General features: G+C 38.7%; 1 protein-coding gene across 1 annotated transcript in view; it reads left to right on the top strand.

Annotated features, from left to right (window-relative positions):
* AOPEP (aminopeptidase O (putative)) overlaps positions 1-23,933 on the top strand; it is a 613,303-nt gene extending 589,370 nt beyond the window's left edge. The window contains exons 16-17 of the mRNA XM_077474816.1: positions 14,037-14,123; positions 19,952-23,933. Of these exons, the coding sequence (XP_077330942.1) occupies positions 14,037-14,123; positions 19,952-20,092 (228 nt within the window). The 3' untranslated portion in view covers positions 20,093-23,933. The remainder of the gene's footprint in view (positions 1-14,036; positions 14,124-19,951) is intronic.
* Positions 23,934-25,561: the final 1,628 nt, after the last annotated feature.

The raw sequence follows: 25,561 nt of genomic DNA, 5'->3' as shown, positions 1-25,561 counted from the left end.
GTTTTTAGATTTGAAAAGTTTGAAAATTTAGAGATGACTCTCTGATGTTTTTTGGAAGTGAATTCCAGAGTTTTTGGAGCAAAGCAGTAGAAGTCTCTGTCTCCCATTGAGTGTAGGTGAGCTTACCGGGGGGGGGGAGTAAGTTGATAAAAGGTCAGTCAGATAATGGGGTGCTAAGCCATGAAGAGCCTTTTAGGTGAGCAAGTGGATTATTATTATTATTATTATTCAGGATTTATATAGCGCCAACAGTTTGTGCAGCGCTTTACAATATGAGGGCAGACAGTACACTTACAATACAAATCAATACAGGAGGTATCAGAGGGCCCTGCTCCTTAGAGCTTACAGTCTAGAAGGGAGGGTCAAGTTGAAACAAAAAGGTAATAACTGTGGGGGATGAGCTGATGGAGAAAATGAAAATACAGTTAGGTGTGGGTGGGGTAAGCTTCTCTGAAGAGAAGTGTTTTCAGGGATCGTCTAAAAGCTAATAAAGTAGGAGATATGCGGACAGATTGGGGTAGGGCATTCCATAGGATTGGAGAGGCTTTGGAAAAGTCCTGGAGGCGAGTATGGGAGGAGGTGATAAGGGAGCTAGAGAGCAGGAGGTCTTGAGAGGAACGAAGAGAACGAGTAGGTTGGTATTTAGAGACAAAGCTAGTGATGTAGCTGGGGGCAGAGTTGTGGATGGCTTTGTACGTAGTTGTTAGTATTTTGAATTTAATTCTTTGGCTGAGCGGAAGCCAGTGGAGGGATTGACAGAGAGAAGTAGCAGACACAGAGTGATTGGTAAGGTGGATCTTAAAGTCTATGTGAAACCTGATGGGTAGCCACTGCAAGGACTCCAGGATAGGGGTAATATAATCACTTGTACCAGACCTTCGGACAGCAATATTGTCAGTATGGGGAGAGGGTAGTGTTAAGCTGCTTATACATGGCTCAGTTTTTTTTTCTAGTTCAGACAGCGGGCTGAACAAAAAAGTGAATGAATTCCCCCATCCAAACATTTGAGTTGGAGTGGCAATCCACCCCGCTGCGCTATTGTTATCTGACAGCCTGGGGGACTCCCCCCACTGTCAGAATATACTGATCAGCGCTGGTCGAGCGGATTTTATCCGACAGGACAGTTCAATGGAAGTCAATCAGTAGACTGACTTCTGTTCAACTACAGTGGCCATGCATGACTTGAAGTTCATCTGGTCCCTGTTGAACCGGTCAAATTTTGATCCATCTATGGCTAACTTTAGACTGTCAGATTTAGATTAATTTGACTAGCAAATTGAAGCTACACTTTTTTCCTATTGGAATAAAGGTTTTATATAAATTAAGACCAACCATTGTAAGGACCCCTGTCAGTGGTAAACAGGTTTGTCACAACTCTCCAATTGCTGCTTTGTCTGGACAGGTTTGTCTGTTAAAGGATGTTGAAAAATAACAGACCTCCTGGCCTGATCACCAAGTGAAAACAGAGGGAAAGAGGCAGGCCAAAAAAGAAAATGAATGCAGATACCACATCGAAGAATGTTCAGGGGTCTACATTTCTGAGGGAAAAGCTGCCAGTTTAATGTTTACTTGAATTAAATCTTCCAGCTGCTGGCAGAGGGGACACTCATCACTTCTCGACAGCCCATCAAGTGCGGGATAGAGGAAATAGCTTACGTTAACTGAAGGCCTAATTTCAGCAACATACATCCGCTCAGTAGCAGTGCATAGTCTGATAACAGTGCAGGAATTATGTATGATGTAACCAGTAGGTCTGCAGCATAGAAGAAGGCCATATTACATTGGCTTTTATAGCTGGCACCAGGTTGTTCTACTTAACCTGTTACCTACCAGTAATCTTTGCTTCTAGCTGTCTACATGTTCCCTGGACCTCTCGGAGGTACCAGAGGAAAACTGCTACACTGCATGTTTATGGAGCAGGTTGCCTCAGGACTTTTCATGCAGAGACGTGGGTATGTCTGATCTCAATGAAGTTTATTGATGGTTTCTTTTCCTAGCTGTGCTTGTCCATTCTTCTCAAAGATGCCGGAATTTTTATTTGAAGCCAAAAGTATTTATTGCAATTCTTTTTTAAGAAATGCCTACGTCTATCACAGACCAGTGTACACATGCTAAGAGAAAAAATAATTTTGTTGTCTGAAATGGGATAAATAAAAGACAAACTGCTTTCAGACCTACTGCTTAGGATAAGGATCCTTATTGTCTAAAAAGTGACATTGATTTTATTACTAATCGAGATCTGAAAACCACTGACATGGTTTAAAGACCCTTATGCTTGTGAATTATTTTATTTTGTTTTTTGATCGCTATTTATTTGGAACATTATACATAATCCTGACATGAAAAAGCTATTGAATGCATTGGGAATGTTCAGTCAATAGTCTAGTTTTCTCCAATGAAGTGCTTATAATATGTTACCTAATTTTCATCTTTCTTGAGTGCAAGCCACACCTTTATTTTGCTTTACTTGAAATTCCAATAACCAAGTTAAGTGTGGGCTCCTGTGTGGGCTGTTTTTTTTTTTTTTTTTTTTTTTTTATTGGTTTCTGTGTATTGTACTTTTGAAATACACCAATAAACAGAAATTAAAAAAAACAAAAGTACTTATAATATGTGATAGCTGCAAGAGTCAAGGGTTGAATGTAAGCTAGGAGGGGGTAGAGCTTTTGGTGTCTTTTCCTTTACATCTCAGTTTATAGCAAGTCAAATCTCTATTTTTAAGTGGAGTTTAAAAGAATCCTGTCCTGAGAACAAAATAAGCAAAGTAATGCTGAAGCTTTGTGGCAGACACATTTATTAGGTGTCTGTTCCTAGTTGCACAGATTCACTGCTGTAGCCACCCAAATTTCATACGTGCTTGCTACTATCCTCAATGTTGATATCTGCATAGATCTAGAAAACCTGTAATGTTACAGTGCTCAGGCCTGGTAATTAGTAAAAAAATACTGGTAAAAACTTGCTTAGTCCTGGTAAGGACTAAGCACTGGATTGTGATAGCCAGTGCAGTTTATACATGTGCCTGTTATTTGGTTACTATGGCTTCTAGCAGTAGATGGAGACTGTGATGTGTAGGTAGTAGCAGCGACTGGTATTATGGTATCTTATCTAGATCTTTAATTGGGGAACTCAGTCAGGTAGGTAAACACATGAAATGCATATATAAGAGCTGTTTTACCTGTCAAAGAATTTATATTTCTGTCCATTCATTCCTGAAGCTGACCTTAGACTGAATTTCCATTGGTTAAGCAGAAACCGGATGAGTTTTGATCTGTCTGTGGGCAGGCTGGTTGTACTGAAGTCGATTTATTGATCAACTTCAGTATAACCAGCCTGTCAGGTTTTTTTCATGCAATCACTGCCTGTATTTATAGCTGCCCGCAATGATCATTGTGTTCTGACAGCTGGCAAACTTCCCGCTGTCAGACTACAATAGCGCAGCAGGAGGGATTCTCCCCAATTTTCTTTCCTTCAACCTGTGGATGAAGGAAAAAATGTATATTGTATGGCTTGCTAGACATTTACACAACTCGGACAGGCAGCAGAAAACTAACATAGAGACCTGTCTTTTTTCTACTACAGTAAGCAATACAACCAGGTAGATTGATAAGCTCATCTTTTTTTCTGTTTGCACTTATGGAATAAATAAATGGTATTTTTGAGAAAATGGTCTGGTGTGAGGCTGAGCCAGGTTAGCGGTCCAGGCATGTGGGCAGATCCTGACCATATGGGTGCAATCTTTCCCAAGCTTAAACTGGCTTGAGCCTAAACAGGTCACAGAAATGCAGAACAAACTGCACTCCTGTGATCCACAGGAGAAGTACAGCTATTGGATGTACTTCTCCTTTTAAGGCCTTATGCACATGGGCTTATGAAAATAAGCATAATTTTTTCTGTCAGAATTTGGAAGAGAAAAACGCCTCTAATTTTACAATATTTATACACGTGTGGCCATCTGTAAATTTTTTAACTTCATGAGGCCTAAAAGTGCACCAGACATGTAGGTTTAGAATTTTGTTGGTGGACTCTGTCTCCCTTACTGGCCTATTCTGCGGTATAGGCTAGAACAGATATTTTTTCCTTTGCTAGTCTGGGTTGTATGTTGCTAGCAGACAAAAATCCTCATAAGAATGCATTGTTGTTATGTTATTAATAGAAGGTCATAAGACTGGTACAAGCTACTGATAAACTTTGCTAGCTACCCCTCCGCCCTTTTCGTCTCCACCATACCAGGAATATCAGACTGTTGATCAGCATTTTTCTGACTGTATCCCTGCAAAAGGCAGTCAAATATGGAGTATTACTCAGCAATCATTCTAATGCTGTAAGTATATGTGGTAGCAGGACTACTGCGTTTACATACTCCAGATGGAAAAATGATTTCTAAACAAATCTTTTCCTTCCCATCTCTGAAAAGGATTGGGCTTTATTCATATAATAATACAACTCGTCTTGCTACATGACTGGTTTATGGCTCTTATGCATTTTGGAAGGATAAGAAAATCAAATGTATATTGTAATAGTGCTTTCATTTCCTGTGTTTTTTCAGAGATTATGGCATTCACCATTTTATAAGCAAAGGCGCTCCTGTAATGAAAACTCCTCTAATAAATAACACCGGGAGGTTTCTTGAGATCTTATTCAACTTTTTTAACATCTGAATTTTCTATATGGGTCTTGAGTGAATTTAAATTTTAAGTGCTTGAGGGGAAAGGGAGTGCGTGGAAGGCATTTGATGTGTGCTAGATGCTTTTATATTTTTGTGTATGGCAGTGCATAGATGTTGGCATCTGCAGATGGAAAGTTTTTCCTTGCTAAAGCAGAGTAGGACTATCTGACTTGTCATAAGGTTCATGCATGTGAAAATAGCTCTGCAAAGAGTACAACATCAAAGACAGAAACTACTGAATGACTAGGATCAGTTCCATACAGGCATTTTGCCTGTAGTGGCCTTTATTCACCTAGTCCAGGGATCTCCAAACTACAGCCCTCCATCTTTTGCAGAACTACACGTCCTATCAGGCATTGTAAAACCCTGATATTCACAGACATGACTAGGCATGATGGGAATTGTAGTTTCTGAACAATTGGAGGGCCTTAGTTTGGAGACCCCTGACCCTAGTCCTTCAAACACATAACTCTTTGTAGCCAGCAAATAGTGAGGAGACCTGTACTGAAATGTTATGATATTGTGGTGATGTTATATAAGTAAAGTACCTGGGTCTTGGGCTATCAAGAAACACATAAATCCCAACATCAAATTGAAGTTGAAGACTAGGACTTACTTCAATGGACTGTAAAACAATTATAAACATATTTTCTTTATGTTCAGGATAAAGGACTGAATCACCTAACAAGTATTTTTAACGCCTTCCTGACCAAGCCCTTTATGGCACTGCTCCTCTTTAACCGACAATTGCGCGGTCATGCAATGCTGTACCCAAACAAAATTGATGTCCTTTTTTCCCACAAATAAACCTTTCTTTTGGTGATATTTGATCACCTCTGCATTTTTTTTTTTTTTGCTCTATAAACAAAAAATGAGTGACAATTTTGAAAAAAAGCAATATTTTTTACTTTTCGCTTTAATAAATATCCCCAAAAACTATATTAAAAAAAACAAATTTATTCCACAGTTTAGAGCAGCCTTTCTCAACCATTTCAACACAGAGGAACCCTTGAAATAGTTCTCTGGTCTCGGGGAACCCCTGCTAAAAATTAGAAATCTACAACTCATGATACATTAGTGTGATGGTCATTGAGAAGAATGGTCCTTACACTTGTGGTCATTGGAAAGAATTGCCTCCTTACAGATATCTAAAAAGATCAATGGTGTGAGTGGGAACTTATCTAAGAGGCAGAAATTGCCCAATGCTGAAGGAACCCCTAGCAACCTCTGGAGGAATCCTAGGGTTCCATGGAACCCTTGTTGAGAATCACTGGTTTAGACCAATATGTATTCTTCTACATATTTTTGGTAAAAAAAAAAATCTCAATAAGCATATATTGATTTGTGCGAACCAGTTGTCGCGTCTACAAAATAGGGGATAGATTTATGGCATTTTTATTAATTTTTTATTAGTAATGGTGGAGATCTGTGATCTTTTTATAGTGAGTGCAACATTGTGGCGGACAGATCAGACACTTTTGACACATTTTTGGACCATTGATATTTATACAGTGATCAGTGCTATAAAAATGCACTGATTACTGTGTAAATGTCACTGGCAGGGAAAGAGTTAAACACTAGGGGGCGATTAAGGGGTTAAGGGTGTTCCTTCAGCATGTTCTAACTGTAGAGGGGATGGGCTCACTAGAACATGACAGAGATCACTGCTCCTGATCACTGGGAGCAGTAGATCCCTGTCATGTTGCTAGGCAGAACAGGGAAATGCCTTGTTTATATAGGCATATCCCCGCTCTGCCTCTCCGTGCCACGATCGTGGGCCACTGGTGGACATAGAATCCGTAGGCACATGCTAGCCAGGGATGATGCAGCGGCGTATGGGTACGTTGTTTTGATGTATGGGTACGTTGTTTTGCGCACCCGTGACACTTTGCCGGCGTATATTGTCGTCAGCCGGTCGGCAAGTGGTTAAAGTCTTTTTAGCTACAGTGTATAGCTAGGAATTGTAATGTCATCAAGCAATTTGTAATAAATGTTGATCACTAAAAAATAAGATTTATGTATACTATACTATAAAGCAAATAAAATAATAAAAACAGTGTAGCGCTTCAATAATAATAAGTGTAATCAACACAAATTATAAAAATAATAATAGCAAAACAAAAATCGCACAAAACTAAATGCCTGAAAGTAAAAGTCCAACATAAGGCACTCATTCCACTATGTTGATGGCATAGGAGTGACCAAACCGTCACATGGAAGGAAAATGGTGTACTGGACGAATATGTTCATGCAGGTAGACTTGATTGTAAACATCAGTGAATAGTAGATAAATACTTCTTACCGGAACAGTTGGACTCACACAGTCATATGACGGCTGAGTCTGGAAGGCTTGGGGTCACAGTCAAGGACCAAGGAGTGTGAGGAGAGAGGTCAGTTGAGCTAGTGGAGGAGCTCCAGGCGGTTGTAGGCTCAAAGATGGATCCTTTCAGATGGAACATCAAAGGTCGAAGTAGTCAAGCTCAAACGCAGCCCGTTGGACCAATACTCCAGCCTCCCCCGAATGGGGAGGGGGGTGTTTGTAAAGTTTTAAACCAAAACCATGGAGAAAAGGGAAAAGAAAAAAAGGCTCCACATGGTGCGGGTCAAACGATATAAAAACGTTGGTTTATTGAAGTCAAAAGGTAATAAATGACTTAGTGATCACATAAAAGAAACGAAATGAACTTAAAAGCAATGTGGGGTACCAACAGCTCGCCCTTTTATATACTATAAAGCAACATCCTATTTTATATCAGTAATAAAAAAATCAGTTTAAAAAATGCAAATATTCCAAAAACTTTTTATACAAACTTGCCAAACTATTTTCAAGAGATCTGTGTTTGCTTCAAAACTGCTTCTCTACCCATACAAGGTTATGGCCATGCAAAAGCAGCTGGAAGCAGGTCATAAGTAGGCTAAATGCTGGTGAAATGATCCTGCAAGAAATTCTGAATACTCTTTTTTTTTAAAGAGACAGTGTAAAAATAAAAGGTAAATTTAAATAAGAAAAAAAAATGTAAAGCGCCCCGTCCCGCCTGCACACGCACAGAAGCGAACGCATACACAAGTCGTGCCCGCATATGTTTATGGCGTGCAAACCACACGTGAGATATCGCCACGATCGTTCGAGGGAGAGCAATAATTTTAGCAAAAGATCTTCTCTGTAACTCAAAACTGATAACATGTAGAAATTTTTAAACATTGCCTAGGGAGAGTTTTAAGCGCAATTGTGAAGCATGACATGTTGGGCATCAATTTACTCGATGTAACATTATCTTTCACAATATAAAAAAAAAAAAAAAATTGGCCTAACTTTACTTTTTTTTTATTTTTAAATTCACATTTGTTTTTTCCCAAAAAATTGCGTTTGTAAGACCAGTGCGGAAATACGGTGTAACATCAATTATTACGAATGCCATTATTTATTCTCTAGGGTGTCTGAAAAAATATATATATAGAGATCTCGAGAGAGAGAGAGAGAGAGAGAGAGAGAGAGAGAGATCTATATATAATGTTTGGGGGTTCTAAGTAATTTTCTAGCAAAAAAAAAAATATTTTAACTTGTAAACAACAAGTTTGAAAAATAGACCTGGTCCTTAAGTGGTTAATGTCTAAACCGCTAGCAACAAAAGTGAGTACACCCTTAACCACCCTGGCAGTATATTGTAGGCCTGTAATTCTTAGTAATAACACATTTTTAAATCTGTCCAAACAACAGTTTAATAGATCATCTCGGGTATGATAAAGTTTGAAACACAAATCATGAATTATAATATAATAAATAACTATAAATAATTATAAAAAATATATATAATAATAAAATGAATTTCCCCACGATTCACGATCGCTCAATTCTGCAAGTGTTCTCATTTACTATCGCTGTAAAAAGAACAAAATATTTAATAAAAACTGCATGCAGGGCACTGGACAAAGCATTATGGACAAAAGGGATGTGAAAAGATTTGATACAGTAACGTAATCTGTAAGATTACAGTGTACTGTATGTTATGTTTTGTGTACTTTTTGAATTTATCGCCGGCTCCACCCCCATGCGTCACGATGCTCGCAGGGAACGGAGCCTGTCACACAGAGCATCGGGCAGAGGACACAGTGGGGGGACATTGCAGGATCCTGGTGACAAGGTAAATGACCAGGATTCTGCAATGCAATCCTGAGTGTGGCTCGGGGTTACCACTAATGGTATTGAAATTTCACAGGTATGCTTTCCCCACTTCTGGGAGCCTTAGCCGCGGGTATTGACGTCACGGCTGGGGTTCCCTTCTCCTCCCCTTGTCGCTGGGCCAGTAGAAGAGAGGAGCAGAGCCTTGTGTATGCGCAGTGGGGTTCCTGGCATGAAGCCAAAAAGGCTACACTGCGGGGTTCCCTTATTTGCAATGGTGGTGGCATGCACCCGACAGGTGATGGAAACATCAGCTGCAATGTCATAATCGCTGGACTCCAGGACAGGTAAGTAGCTGGCTTTTCATTTTTGCAGTGGTAGGCGGACCTCTGCTTTAAGTGTTGTCACATGAAAAGATATAATAAAATATTTACAAAAATGTGAAGGGTGTACTCAGTTTGTGAGATACTGTATGCCTCTAAATAACCAAATACAGAAAGTCAACTCATGTTGTCTATCCAGACTAGACTGGACAACTAACCCCCACTAAACAACATCGTGACATAACTAATAAACAGCAAAGTGGGTTGGTTGCTTTTCAGGTCAGCTGGCAGAATGAGGGGGTGAGCGGCTTTAAAGGGGCAGCAGAGCACGCTTGCACAAACCACCAAAAGCCTCCAGTTACCGCTGTTGTTGTTACTGGGGAAGAAGGCACCTTGCAGGAACCAATAGCAATCTGGCAAAAGAGTAAGGGGAAAAAGAAGAAAGTGCCCTTTGTACTATCCCATGGGGGTCCATGCATATTACAGGGGACCCAGTAATTTTATTACAAAGGTATATTTAGCCTTTAAAACTGTGTTTATATTATTTTCATATTTGACATATATACTCTCCTAGAGGAATTGTACTGTACTTTGTTTGAGCGTTTGAATATTAATACTGAAGCTGCACCTAAAGGTGCTTCGTATTCTTGTGCAAGAAAGCTAAAATATTTAACTGTTCAGGTCTGCATACGTTGTACAAGAGTTGCCAGATGGCCTTGCTGTTCTTTGTTATTATGGCCTAGACCAAAATGATAGAAGCAAAGCTAAGTTGGGTTAGTGTTGGCTTGGCTGTTTAATATTGATGCGGTAAGGACTCCATTGACAATAATTAACAGCTGTTAAACCTATTGACTTGATTCTCTAAAGCTAAAAAACATTCCAAAAAAGAGAAAACAGAAAATAATGCACCAAACCATTCCTGTCCTTTCATCACTCATCAATCATTTTAATTAGGACGTCAGCTGAGCTTCATGAGTCACATAGCTTACTCCTGTTAATATGGAGCTGCTGATAGCTGTCTTCATAACTCTACTATGCATCTCTAATCAAATACAGGTACATGAAAAGATGGCCTTAGATTCAGTTATGATAAATGAAAGAAGGGGGCTAAGCAGCCGGTATATGTTAAAGAAATAGCTGGGATGTTGACGTTCTGTTTGTATGAGATGCTTATTTAATCTTGTTTATTATTCACAACTGTCTCTGCAGTGCTTTATGCAAGATTAATGACTTGCACTATTTACTTTAAACATAGCACATTGGCTAACACTGATGCAGCCTTTTCCTACATCCATAATCATGTGTAGGGAGTAGAAAATGCCATGTCATGGCAGAATTGTTTAAGGTTTTAGGTTTGAGGATTTACAGCTTGGCTTCTAGGTGTGTAATAAGCTCCAGTTTGTTTGGTATTTCACAGATGGCAAAGCTTGCCATTGTGACTTTTGGAAAGGGTGCAATTTAATAGTAGCCATTTTTGAACTAAAAGTGAAAAACAAACATTCTAAACTGTGCTTATACTGTGAAATAATGTACTAACAAGTACAATATCTACAAGAATTGTGCCTGTTTTTGTGCATTTTTATTATTTTCAGTAAATCTAGTTAGTTGGAAACTCTACTGTTTCTATTTTCTATATTTTACCAATGTACCGCAGATGAAACGTAAACTATTATTCTTGACACATTTTGGTACAGACTGGGCAAACCTGTAATTATTGTGGTAATGGCACTTTAGGCTCCATTCACACTTGTGCGACTTGTCATGAAACTTTGGACATCAGAGTCGCATAACAAGTCATACCTGAATGTTATGCAATGCAACAGTTGTCCATTATCACTGGTCAAAGCCAAAGTAGCATCCAAGTTGGGTCAAAGTTGCATTCCAAAGTCTGTGCAACTTTGGAGTTGTACAAGGGTGAAGGAGTCTTATAAACGCACAGGACACCAATCATAAAAGACATGACCACAGAATATGTTCACAAAGTCAACTTTGTGCTCTTTACACAAAGGATGTTCCTTTTATATATGACTTCAATTCTGTTGTGTGTTATACAGATACAAGGCGCTACATTTAGCTATAGTTACAGGTGTACTTTTAGAATAGTGAACATGTAGAAAATAATCTAGGTGCAAACATACTAACAAAGTTTGTGTAGATGCAAAGTATTTTTGGATTTCACTAAAATACATATAATAGGTATAAATTAATTTATTTATTACAGGGAATTATATAGCACAGAACATTTACATCAGTCCCTGTTCTCAAGAAGCTTAAAATCTAAGCTCCATCTCTCACTTGCATACATAGGCATACTAAGGCCAATTTGAACAGGAGACAATTATTCCATCAACATGTCTTTGGAATATTGGAGGAACCCCATGCAAGCACAGGGAGACCATACAAACCATACAAATGTGTGTGTGTATATATATATATATATATATATATATATATATATATATATATATATATATATATAAATCTAGAAAAAGAGAAAATTGTGTATGGCTGTTACATACATTTTCTTCTTTGACTGTGAGTCATTATTCTCCAGGACTGCCTCCATGCTGATTAGTCCATTCTTCCATCTATCCACACAGTATTTCCACAGTGACTCCTGCTTATCCAGGTGTTGCATTGCTGTATTAAACCCCAAAAACAAAAATGTACTAGAATGTAGCTTGCTAATACTTTAAAAAGTTGTTAAGCTTCATTGTTCTCCTGAAAATAATAAACATGTTTTACTTACCTGCACTGTGCAATGATTTTGCATAGGGCAGCCCTGATCCTCCTCTTCTGGGGACCACCGCCAGCGATCTAGGCTCTGCCTCCTCTCCAAGTGCCACCATAGCTAGCAGCTGAGTATGGGGCACTTGTGCGGGCCAAAGTCTCCTGCTGCTGCCTCTGTGTCCTTGTTTTTTTGTTTTTGTTTTTAAATAACAAACATGTCATACTTACCTGCTCTGTGTAGTGGTTTTGCACAAAGCAGCCCAAATCATCCTTTTCTCTGGTCCCTTTCCGGCGCTCCTGGCCCCTCCCTTCTGGTGCTATGGGGCACCTGAGGCACTGCTCTGTGTGTCCATTCAGGGGTGGAGCTGCAGCTCGACCCCGCCTCCTCTCTTTTCTCATTGGCTCACTGACTTTGACAGCAGCCAATGGCCCCCGCTGTTGTGTCTCTGCCAATCAGGAGGAAGAGTCTGGGACAGCCTCAGTCTTGTGCAACTTCGCTGGATCGAGATGGGGCTCAGGTAAGCCCCTTATCTATCCATTAGAATGGATGTGTTCCTATTGTGGAGACTCTCATAAATTTAGAAGGGTTAGGAGTAATGCAGGGTACCGTGAAGAGGCCTTGCAGCTTACGCATTATGTGTGCTAACTAAACCCCTGTTTTTAACACACACTGTTGGACAGGTTAATTTGGTTGGTAAGCAGACTGGTTGGAGAGTTGAGCTGGGAATTTTCTCTGGTTTTGTCTTTCATGCGTTTGCCCTTCCATGTGCTCCTTGCTGTGAAGGCCAGTTATAGGTGGGGGCAGGGACCATCTCTTCATTACCGGTTTAAATTTAGTCACCGAACACACTGGGCACCTTTGCTGTCATTGTGCTATGTGCTGGGTGTCCAGTGTGCTCCTGTGCCTTTAAGGAGGATTGGGCTGCACACAGAAGGTTTTTATCTTAATGCATAGAATGTATTAAGATAAAAAAAAAAAACTGCCTTTAGAAGCTCTTTGATGCTTAATGTAAACCTTTAATTAGCCCATACTGGACAAAGTAAAAGATTTGCTAGAGGTCCTTTGGGAGCATTTAGATAACTTCTCTTCACCTTGTTGACCCAGTCCAGTGCTAGGCTGCCTTAGATTCCTGTTCTGTTTGAACTTTATACACAAGTCTGAACTTACATAGTGCTATGCCTCTTCCCACAAAAAGACACAGAGGCTTATCATGTGTTCCCCCATACCTGGAAATACAGGGCATTGCTCTTAGCTCCCAAGTGGATTAAGGCAGTTGTGGAATAGAAGGAACGGGTCAGAAAAGTCTCCTTGGGGTCCCTAGAGTATGGCCAAATTATAGGTTATGCTTTTTAGGTTTTTTAATTTTAAGGTTTGCCAACTGCTCTTCAAAGAGGAAACCAACAAAACATATGTAATTGGACCAAGGGTGCCCAAGAGTATATGTATGTAGATAATGTTACGTCTTTTGGGTTTGATATGGGTTACAAAAAAGCTGGAGATTGTAATTGCTGCATAATCCTGTTAAAGTAAATCTTATAATGCTAAAATACAGGTGCTGCCATTGCTAACCCCTTCTGAAAATGCTAGTTGCTTGACCACTATATTGACAAACTTCTTCAAAGTCATTGACATCTAACAAGTTTCAGATTAGAAGTCTTTTAACGACCAAACTACTTTAACCTGGCCAGTCTCAGGGCCCTGATCAAAATATTGAAGCCAAAGGGTCCATATGACAAGCCAGCACATAGCATTTTAAGAAGCCGAGTACAGCAATGACAGCTTCCATGAATCCTTTGTGGCAGTTTACTGTAAAATAGTTTCATTTTTACGGTTAACCCTGTTTAGAAGATTTGCTTTCACTTGTGCTGTTTACCATTGTTTCTAAGAGAAAATGTAGGGCATTTCATAATTTAGTGCTGTCAGTGGAACAGATGTAGAGAGCAAAACCTGTTCCAGTGACAATTGTAAAAGGTGAAAGAAAAACAACCTCTTCTGTTGTATAACAGACCTATTTACCTCTTTCAGTGCTATGATTTACCTGCCCTGTTCAGATCCACTATGCCAGTCACGGATGTGGCCGCATTGATTCTTCTATTCTTTTTTTTTTTTATTTTTATAAGATTACTTTATTGTACAGAACATAGTTGTCTTGATGTAAATGTTGTTCTTGAACTTATCAATATTTTTTTTTTTTAGGTTCGGCACAGATGGTGTGAGCTGGTTATAAAACATAAGTATACAGCAGCCTATAAGGATGTGGAAATATTCCTACTGCAGGACCAGGTATGTAAATGGACAGATCCATTTATTTATACATATCTTAGGTCATTTCTAATATTCATTTTCATAAAAAGTAGATCTACACACAAATGTTAACATAAGCTGTATTAACATTATTGCTGGGCTAAATAAGTGTAATGTAATGGAAGGGCTGAAATGCTCATCTTTCATAGGTTTTCTACAGTTCTTTCTTTATCACAATAGTTGCTAACTGTCAAGTGTCCAGCTGGTACCCTCTATCACCCCGGGAAACCACCCAGATTGATTTTATTATTCTCTGTATATTTTGTGTTGTTTAATTCTTGGAAGGTTTTGCACTTTTTCAAGTGGATGTAATTCTACATATTTTTATGATTTTTTTCATTAAACTTTTTTCATATTACACTGCTTGGATATTTTGTAGTGCATGCTTTTCACAGTCTGTACTACACAGCCGTCTTATTCCATTTTTGGTCCTCTTATCGGGCATATACCACACCTAACTGGTGAGTCAGTGAGTAGTTAACCCCTCAAATACTGGGTGATATTTACATATCTTTCTGTTTCTACAGTTCTTACATAGTCCAAGACCCAGGAAGTTTGTCATGTGGTATTTGTTTAAAAGGAGGAGCAGTTTTCAGATTGGTTAACTCTGCCCTTTAGCTGAAATCATGTAACCAAAGACATAGGCTTGAAGTTATCTGAAAAGCACTAAGGCTGGCCATAGATGGTTCGAATCTCAGGCGGTTCAACAGGGACCGACCGCGATTCAAACCATGTATGGGCAGGTTGAATGCAACCAGCCGGCCGGATTTTGCATGCAATTATAGCTATCATCTTTATTTTAGTGAAAAAAAGAGACTTTACAATGACTTAAATGTACATTAACAAAATGTAAATATAAGATTAGATTATAAATCTAAAAAATTCTAATCTTTTAAAAGTAAAGTATGACACTCACAATAGCTGGGGGAAGCAGGCAGACATCAGTCTTTTGTAGCCAGGAGAGCAAAAAAAAAAAAAAAAAAAAGATATCAACTTTTCCTTCCATATGTAGGATCAGATCTTGGTGATATACAACATAGCGGTAATAACCAACTTGAAATATAGAAAGTTGGAATTGCTGCTTTCTAGTAGTAGCTCATATGCTTTTTGGTTAAAGGTATTAGGACATGTTCCAAATATATAAATGGGGGGATTTGGGACTTTAAATGAGGCACGGTAATGCGCCTCCATCCCTATTTTCGATACATTCAAAAGGAGATTATTTTATTGATCATAAATATATAATAAGAGAGTAATTTCAAGAAATTACTCTCTTATTATATGTTTGTGATCAATAAAATAATTTTTACTCTCGCCTCCACATTTCAACTGCTTCATCTAAAGTCCCAATCTCCTTTTGAATGTATTTTCCCAATATAGGTTTAGGTTGTAGTGTTTTAAAGGGAATATTTGTCAAAGCTGTAGTCCTATCTGTTATAGGCAGTTATTTGCAGGTAACTGGACACTAGAAAAAAATCTGCAGGGACATCCCCTCTTTAACTCCTCCTACTCCCATATAAATCTTTTTTGCATGTGTCATTTATTAAGGTCTTTGTGCAGGGTGTTGCACATATTGCTCCCCGCCATGATCCCCAAGCACACTGTGGGACTGATTTTCTAGGCCCTTCAAAGGCCACCATTCAGATTACAAATCATATTTCCTAATCTGATGTCACTCTCAAGGTGGCTTTTTTGTTGCTATCATTTCTACAAGGTAGGTCTCTGAGTTAATGGCCTTATCCTGTAAGGAGTCCTTGCTAGTGTTGCACATGGAAATAGCCTCCTTTCACCCCAAGATGGTTTGCACCCTAAGCAGGACATTGTTGTTTCCTACCTTTGTCCTACCCTGAAAGATCCCAAGGAGATTTCACTCCGCTTTCTAAATGTAGTACACATTGTGAAAGTCTATCTCTCAGCTACAGCTTCCATTAAGCAACTGGACTCACTCTTTGTCCTTCCCCAAGGTTCCCATATGCTTCTCACTCCTTCATTGCTAGGTGGATTAGACTGGTCATCAGGCTTATGGTCCCAAGGATAAGGTTCCTTTTTCCCTATTAATGTGTACTATACCAGATCTGTTAGCGCTTCATGGGCTTTTCAGCATCAGACAAATGTTTCCTAGATTTGCAAGGCTGTTACCTAGTCTTTCGTTCACACATTTGTTATGTTTTACCAAGTGGATGTTCATGCTTCTTCTAATGCCAGTTTTATGTGTAAGGTGCTTCTGAGCTCTGGTGAGCCTTTCCTTACTCCATTCTTACATGCGTCTGTAGACATTTTATGCTGTGTTTTCCCTGCCCCTCAGTTGGACTGCTTTGCGACATGTCATGGTTATGTGTAGAGGTCCTGTATCCCGTACTATATACAAAGAAAAGGGTTTCGTTTGTTTTTTCCAATACAAGTAATTGTAACCCTAAAGTGTTTTAAAATCAAGATAAAGGAGCAAAGTAATTTGCATTAATCTTTGTAGAGTAATGTTGTAACCTTTCATGTCTGTGTCCATACCTGCATAATGAGCTGTCCACTGACAATTCAGAAGCATTTGTTACCCCTTAAAATTCTCTGGAAATATTGGTGAAGATTTATAAAATGTTATGAATGTTAAGCATCATATTGGGAGATAAGGATATAAGGGCTTATGTATAAAACATGTGCTGTAGGAAAAATATCTTTGAAAGCAGAACTGCCAATTGGCTTCCTTCTGTTATTTCTGCAGTCCAGGCTTAAAACAAGTAATGATTGTATTTTGGGCACACCTTTCATACAATAACCCCAGTCTGTACCTTCACTGAGGACAGTGGAGTTGTCTGAAGTTGTTGGATCTACCTCACTTTGCTCTATGGCTTAAATCAAGATCTCAAATTACTCAGAGCACTGGGGAAAGAACATGGCAACCAATCTGGTTTCATTTGTTTGGCTTATCTTTATTCATTCTAGCCATACAGATCCTAGGATTGGGTACTTAAAAATGTGTCAGGGAAAAGATAAAGACCAGCCACTTCCTTTTAAATCTAACATGTAGTACTTGCCAGTTCTACACAGAAGTGCACTGCTATATGTGTTTTTTCTTTTTCTACATTTATCTTGTGTAATTATTGTGAATAATAATAAATAACAAAGTCCAGAATCAGGATAAAGGGCATGAGAAAAATGTTGCAGGCATAGTTATACAGATTATGAAAGTTTGTGTCCAGCATTGTTGAATAGGATCAGTAACATTTTTGCCACAAGGGGAGGTGAGAATAAAATCTCAAAGTGTACCTTAAATGGGCATAGCAGAGTTCAGAATAATTTCAGTTTGCCTTCTGACGCTAAAATAGGACACTACTCCGAATGGGTTTTTTTTTTTTTTTTTAAGTTGTGGATAGATTAGGAAGGGCCTTAACGTCCCTGTCAGTTTAATGTTTGCCATCAGTTTCCCTTTGAGAGAATTTCCCTTCACTTTTGCAACAGGAAGTGAAAGGAAATGTATACAAATTACGGATAATTCCCCTTTTACAAAGTTGATACCAGAACAGGTCCTTACTGGAATAAACCCAAAATTCGAATGCACTTGGTGTGTCATGGTTATGCAGTGCCAAGTAAATTTGGATACAGGAAAAATAAAAATAAAATGCAAAACCAGTGTGCAAACCCACTTAATTCCCAAGATGTATATATTTCAGCTGCCATGCTGTTTGAGTCTCAAGAAGATACCCCTGATGGCATTATCTGTATTACCATGATTCGCCTATTACAATATTAAAAAACACCCATTATGAAAAACACTAGCAGCAAAAGAGTAGTACCCAATAAAAGCTATAAAATAAAAATATGAATGTGCTTGGTGTGTTACATAGATGTGGCACCAAGTAAATCTGCATACAGGAAAATTAAAACTAAAATACAAAAAAAATTCACAAAACCACGTAATTCCCAAGATGTATGTATTTTGGCTACTTTTTCAGTCTCATGAAAATACACTATATTACCAAAAGTATTGGAACACCTGCCTTTACACGCACATAAGCTTTAATGGCATCCCAGTCTTAGTCCATAGGGTTCAATATTGAGTTGGCCCACCCTTTGCACCTATAACAGCTTTAACTCTTCTGGGAAGGCTGTCCACAAGGTTTAGGAGGGTGTCTATGGGAATGTTTGACCATTCTTCCAGAAGTGCATTTGTGAGGTCTGGCACTGATTTGAATGAGAAGGCCTGGCTCTCAGTCTCCATTCTATTTCATCCCAAAGGTGTTTTATTGGGTTGAGGTCAGGACTCCGTGGAGGCCAGTCAAGTTCCTCCACCCCAAACTCGCTCATCCATGTCTTTTTTGTACTTTGTTTCACTGTCATGTTGGAACAGGAAGGGGCGATCCCCACACTGTTCCCATAAAGTTGGGAGCATTAAATTGTCCAAAATGTCTTGGTATGCTGACACCTTAAGAGTTCCCTTCACTGGAACAACCCCACACCATAATCACCCCTCCACCAAATGATTTGGACCAGTGCACAAAGCAAGGTCCATAAAGACATGGATAAGTAAGTTTGGGGTGGAGGAACTGGACTGGCCTGCACAGTCCTTCTGGAAGAATGGTCAAATATTCCAATAGACACATTCCTAAACCTTGTGGACAGCCTTCCCAGAAGAGTTGAATCTGTTATAGCTGCAAAGGGTGGGCCAACTCAATAGTGAACCCTTTGGACTAAGACTGGAATGGTATTAACGGTCATGTGTGTGTAAAGGCAGGAGTCCCAATACTTTTGGTAATATAATGTATCCCTAATGTCATTATCATTATCCATGACTGGAAAAAAACATCAATGGCATCTAATTATTACCTATTCCAATATTCAAAAACATCCATGACAAAAAATACCAGCAGAAAACGAGTAGTGTCCAATAACAGCTAGAAAACCAAAAATTCAGATGTGGTTGGTGTGGAGTGGAGATGCGGCACCAAGTAAACACAGATACATGAAAATTAAAACTAAAATACAAAAACAGTGCGCCAACCCACATGGGTTGGCGCACTGTTTTTATATTTTAACCATTACTGGTATATTTACCCTCATCATTAGTTTAGTGACAGCTGTAAAATATTAGATTTCCCATTTCACCAGGACAAATAGAGAGGACTGTTCTACTTGTGTAGAGATATATGTATGTCTTCCTGTTTTATCCACAGAAAAACATTTTGGTTAAACACATTTTTAATGCTACAGTCTGTGTTCCTATAGGTTTGGGTGTTTACAGCAACTAGCACATAGATTCCAACCACTTGTAAAAAACATAGCTCTTCTTAAACACCTCCTGTTCGTCCTTTCATCGGTTCTCCACCCACAGTGGGTGCCAGCCCCTCTAGAAGCATGTCTTACTCCATGGAACAATCCTAATAGGAAAATTGGGGGGCGCACACCACATAGATCAACCACATCCAGTGGTAAGCAAACCCGAGCCTTCAACTATAGTCCACACTTCTTGGCAGCACATAGATTGTGACACGAAACATTGCACACCAAAGTTAATTACACTGCTATAACTACCACAAAATAAAACTGCATGCATGCCATGACACAACATTCAGAAGCATAAATACATGGTATTCTCATCAGTTTAGTACACACTGCACTGTGTAAAAGTATGTTTTGGACAGGTTTAAGGAAACTTTATAAATGTTGAAAGCTTCACTAAATTAGCTAGTTTGTCACCACAAGTAGTGAGTAATAAAGAATACAGATATAATGGGGTGTGAATGGGATGGGAGCTGCATTTGAGCAAAGGATCCTCTTGTAATAAAAGTGTTTATTTGTTCTTTTCTTCTCCACAGGCCATGGGTGTGTATCTCTATGGAGAATTAATGTTGAACGAGGATGCCAGACAGCAAGAACTTGCACACAGATGCTTTGCTGTTGTCAGAGATCAAATGGATGTATCCTGTGTAAAAGTGGTGGGAGAGATGTTGTTTTAATAGATTGACTTCCAATGTTCAGTGCTATGATAAAAACGACCAAGCTTTCAGTGTGGTCATATTAATGCAAGTTAAAATGAATAGGATTAAGAGCTGTACTATGGGTGGATTACTTGTTGTAGAACAAGGCCATATTTGGAGCCTGTCTTCCAGCACATTCATGTGATCCCTCGGTGCTAGACTAGAAACATCATAGGCTATGTGGCATGTTTCTAATGTACGGAGATATAAAATATTGCTATTCCTAGCCAATAAGACTGTATGTAATGTCTTTTCTAGGATTTTTACCCTTCTATGCACTAGATATGAACAATAAATATATTTTCATACCTTTAAAAATATGTACTGTGTCCCTAAATATCTCCCTTCCTTTTTACAATTGAAAAACTGTACATCTAGATGGGGCAAAAGTATGCAATAAAACAGGATCTGTTGTCTAGAGCAACCTATCAGGTTTTCAGTGATGCAAGAAATCTGTTTTCAATATGTGTAAATAAATCCCAGTGAGCTAAGCACTATATATGTTATAGCACCCATTGAAGTTTTCTATTTGCATATTAGATTTAACTAAATTCTACTGGCATAAAGGTTTTCTTACACTAAACAATATATCTGTCATAGGAGATAAATCCTGAAATCCTCAGAATCAGTCATGGCTATCATGTTATCGGGTTCTTCTTCTAAATCTCTGCATGAGATGAAGCTCTAGAAATGGCCTTCACTTACACAATATTTGAATCATACCCTGAGGTAACCTTGCTGGTGTTTGTACATGCTAGTTTAACACATTTAATTTGATTTGGTATGAAGGCCTTCTGTAGTGCTACATAGTTTAGATACTTCACTAATGAAATAATAAATTCAACAGATTTGGAGTCTGTTTTTTGAGTGGAAGATTTCTGTTAGTGAAAGCTTGTCACATTCAGTTTTACAAATGTTATGAATCTCATTAACCTTTTTTGGTCAGCATAGTTAATATAAATATATGAGAAAATATTTTCATTTAGGAGGTCAGCTATTGACACAGCTCTATTTTATTGCTGATTCTATTTTAATTTGCATGGTAATGCATGAATTGACAGCAGCATTAGAAAAATGGAAAGAAGGTCATAGAAATAACATTGTTTAACAAATATGTGAAAAAAACTGTGTTCAGCCAACACAGTAGACTGTGGTGCAGCATATACTAACTACTGATTCCCATGTGCTACTGTGATTTAAACTTTATTTACAGTATGTTGTGTAGCTTGAATGAAAGTATTCACGCCACCTAGTATTCATAGCACATAACTTAAAGCACATAAGTCAATCCAGCCTGTCAGGCTTTGTCATGTGGCCCGCCCACCCAGATTTGAGGCCAAATCATGGCAGAACTCCATTCCGCCACTGTGCTGTCACGTGTAAACACAGAAGTCTTCTGTGTTTCAAGGGACAGCTTTACTTTGAGCAGCTTACAGCTGAAACAGATCCCTGCACAGTAGGGACAGCTCTCCAGAATTTGGGAGCGAGAACGAATTCCCTGAAAGGCAGCACCGTCTAAACAGGGAGGTATACCAGAGCCAAATCCACAGGTAGTAGGGAGTTACTAGAGCCAGCCCAGGTGGTGGGGGGGGGAGTTGGTGTTGTACTCTGTGCATAAGACACCCCTAAACCCTGCACTCTGTGCATAGGGCACTCCCTAAACCCTTGCACTCTGTGCATAAGGCACCCTTAATCCCTTTCACTCTATGCATAGGGCACCCCTAAACCCTTACACTCTGTGCATTGGGAACCCCTAACCCTTGCACTCTGTGCATAGGGCACCCCTAAACCTTTTCACTTTGTGCATAGGGCACCCTAGATACATTTTGCCCTTTGAGAGCAACCATACTGCTGATTTGGCCTACGATGAAATTAAGTTTGACACCCCTGCACTAAAGTATAACTAAAGCCAAGAAGAATGTAATGTAATAAATGTAATATATTGCAGCCTACCTGTCCTTAGATGTGGTTACATAGTTACATAGTTAGTCAGGTTGAAAAAAGACACAAGTCCATCCAGTTCAACCAAAAATTGCAATCTTTTTTTTTTTAAAGCTAAGAACATTTTCAGCAAATACAGAAAATACCTGGCAGAAATGTAGTGCCCGTGTCAATTCCTGTGCACTGCACTAAAATTATTCTCTTCCTGTGAACAAATCCCTCCATGTAATGGAGATGAACAAAGCTAGAGATTTTGAAGTCCAGCCTGTGTGACAACCATGGCTCCATCCATAGATGCAGTGGAGAAGTGAGTATAGCCACCTGGAGACAGGAATTGTGTAATTCGCAGGACCACCAGGTGAAAATAAAAGGGAAGAAAGACTGAAAAAATACTGTAACCACATCTAGGGACTAGTTAGCTGCAATACATTTTTTGTTTGGGGTTTTAGATATTCTCATACAATTCATTCATATTTCAAATGGAATGTGTGAAGTCACTAAACCTGATAGATATTATTAAACATTAATGGTACTGAAATCCTAATTCCAAACAAGAAAAAAATGAAAATCTATAAAAAATCACCCCAGCCTTGTGTTGTATAGAGAATATAGTTGCTGTTGCTTTACTGCTGGCTGTATGAGATGGGATGATATGTAGGCAGTATTGGCCTGCTGGGTAATTAGTATTGCCAGAACTATCATAACTCACAATTAAATTGCAAAACACGTGTCTAATCTTTTTTCTCTTTTTAGGGTGTCTGTGTTACTTAACAACAAACGTTTTTTTCATGTTCAGTTTCCTGTAAATTGTGCAGATCACATCACAGCTATCAACACTGGCAAAGCAGCAAACATGTATGAATGTTTAAGAGTCTAGTTTGTTTGAAGTATTTGGAATTCTGGCCGTAGATGATGAAAGGAAATTGTTTCATGTTCTAAGCCATTCTGTAGTATTGGTGTGGCTGTTTGGGTTCCTGGCATGCTGATTTGTGAGTTAAGATTAAAATCACATTGCCAGGGATTACCACACAACCATGTCCTTGGCAGCTGCAACGGAAAGACCAGCTCTCTCCACAAATTGAGACTATAAACGCCTAAGCACAAAAAAGCATAAGGAAGAAGAGAAGAGCAGCACTACGAATCGTTACTGGCAGAATATCTGCCTGTACCCTAAGCAACCAACAATGGCCTTTCTAGCAAGGTGCAGAGCTTAGCTGATTGGTGAACAGTGATTAATGTCCTCTTTGTTCACAGTGGCTAAGTTCTGCACCTGAAGAGAGGGAGAGATGGAGCCTGCTCGGGCACAGAATGGAAATGATATCGTGTAGCTCTGTAGATCTCTGGCAAACCTAAGCATAAAATCTGGGATTAGAGAAAAGGCATAACCCAGAAAAAATGCCATGAATGCGCTTGTTCTTGATGTGGTAACTGTATATCATGGATTTAGGTTACACTATGCATGGGCATTCTAAGTGGCACCAGATTGTGTAATTAAATAATTCAAATGCCACTTTGATCTTTCTGATTGGTCATGGTGCATTACTGAGGCTTTACAGGAACTTTTACACTTTCTTCAGTTCAACACAGGATGGACCCGTCCTCTTGTGCCTACTGAACTGATATCAGTTCTATCTTACACACTGGCTCAGTTCAGCAGGAACAGGAGTTAGGCCCTTGAGCAAAAAGACATCAGTTCTAAAGTGTACTACCAGAATTGACATAATGTTTTTTTCTACTTTTATTCATCTGTGTTAATCTATATATCGCTTCAAAAGACTAACATACAAATGTTGTTTGCATTCATCTTGGCAAAAAATAAATTGTTCATAATGTCAGTGTCACTTTTATTATTGTGTTTAATAAAACTGTAGAATAGAAACCTCTTGTTTGCTTTTTTTTTTTCATTCATACATCGGTAATTGGTTACTTTGTAGCTTAAGCAAAGCATTTATTTTGATAAGTGAGAAACCGTCATCACAAGGTAACAACTCATATTGCATTTGATTTCCATTTTATTTTAAATCAATACATTTTATCTGAGAAATAAAAGGCAATGAGTCACTGGGATCACATAAGAGGCTTGTTCGCACATAATTATCTACATTGACTCGTGTACCATTGTCGTAGTTTGGCACATTGCATTTTTGAAGGCCCTTGTTGACTTGTTAGGTAAGATTTAGGTTGGTGCACTATAAATGCAGTATAGTGAGTGTTGTCAAATTAATATAGGAAGTGTGTTACTGGCACGATCACTAGGTGAAAATAAAGCAACAAAAACCTGAAAAATAATAATAAAGCCATCACATCCTTTAATACAAAGGTGGACAAATTTGTTGGTATCCTTTCATGAAAAAATAAGTACCCATAATTTTCTCTGAAATAACATAAATATGAAAATAGTAGATGCCATCCGTCATTGTTTATTCTGTGTCTATTAAAAAAATTACTTTGATGCAACAGAATAATTTTAATAATAAAACAAGTGAAAATGGCATGCAAAAAAATGGGACCCTTATCTTAATATTTTATTGCATAACCTTTAATATCAAACGCTGCAAATAAGCACCAGCCAACAGGTAGTTTGGTCTACTTTTGTTGAGAAAATGGCTCCAGCTGACTCAGGTTTGAAGGGTTCCTGCCTTCTCCAGACTGCAATTTTGAGCTTTTTCCATAGATGTTTGTTATCATTTAGATCAAGGCTCATAGAAGGTCACTTCAGAGTAGTCCCATGTTTTGTGCTTAGCCTTTCTTGGGTGATTTTAGCTGCATTTTTTTTTGTGTCAATATCCTGTTGAAAGACCCGTGAAGTCCTTGATAATCTTGTGATTTCATCATGTATGGATTCAAGGCACCTTGTGCCAGATGCAGCAAAGCAGCCCCAGAACATAACCAATCCTCTTCTGTTTTTCAATCGGTAGGTACAGCGTTTTTTCTTTGAAAGACTAATTTTCTTAATTTTCATCTGTGGACATTAAGCTGATATGACTTGCCAGACAATATAGCTCCAGTTTTGTCTCATCAGTCCAAAGCACGGGGGAGTCCTCTTGTCAAGTGATGGATGTTATGATCCGATATTGATGTACATTCATCTTGGAGTTCAGCTTGCATCTCTTTGGAAGTTTTTCTTGGATCTGTGTCTACAATTCACACTATCCTTCTGCTCAATCTGGGGTTGATTTTCCTCTTTTAGCCACATCTAGGGATGTTGGACCTTTTACATCAAGCTGCTTGGAGATGGTCTTTAATCCTTTACCTTTGACATGCTGGTCTAAGTTGCTTTCTGATCTCTTCTGTGCTTTCACTGGTCCATGTTTGGGGTTGTGCACACAAGGAAATCAAACACTACTACTACTACTACTACACACTACTTTCTCTATTCAAATAGACTGATTTCAAGATTGAAGACGTGTTTATAGAAACTAGTTATTTTGAAATGTCACTATGATCTTAATAATTTTGTTTTCTAGGCGTACCACAAATTTGTCCAGGCCAAATGTTTTGTAGCAT

This window comes from Lithobates pipiens, unplaced genomic scaffold (genome assembly GCF_037356315.1).
Source record: "Lithobates pipiens isolate NorthernLeopardFrog02 unplaced genomic scaffold, aLitPip1_a1.2 Scaffold_13, whole genome shotgun sequence".
Classification (NCBI taxonomy): domain Eukaryota; kingdom Metazoa; phylum Chordata; class Amphibia; order Anura; family Ranidae; genus Lithobates; species Lithobates pipiens.
Note: the sequence above shows the minus strand (reverse complement) of the source record. Positions and strands in the feature narration are given on the sequence as shown.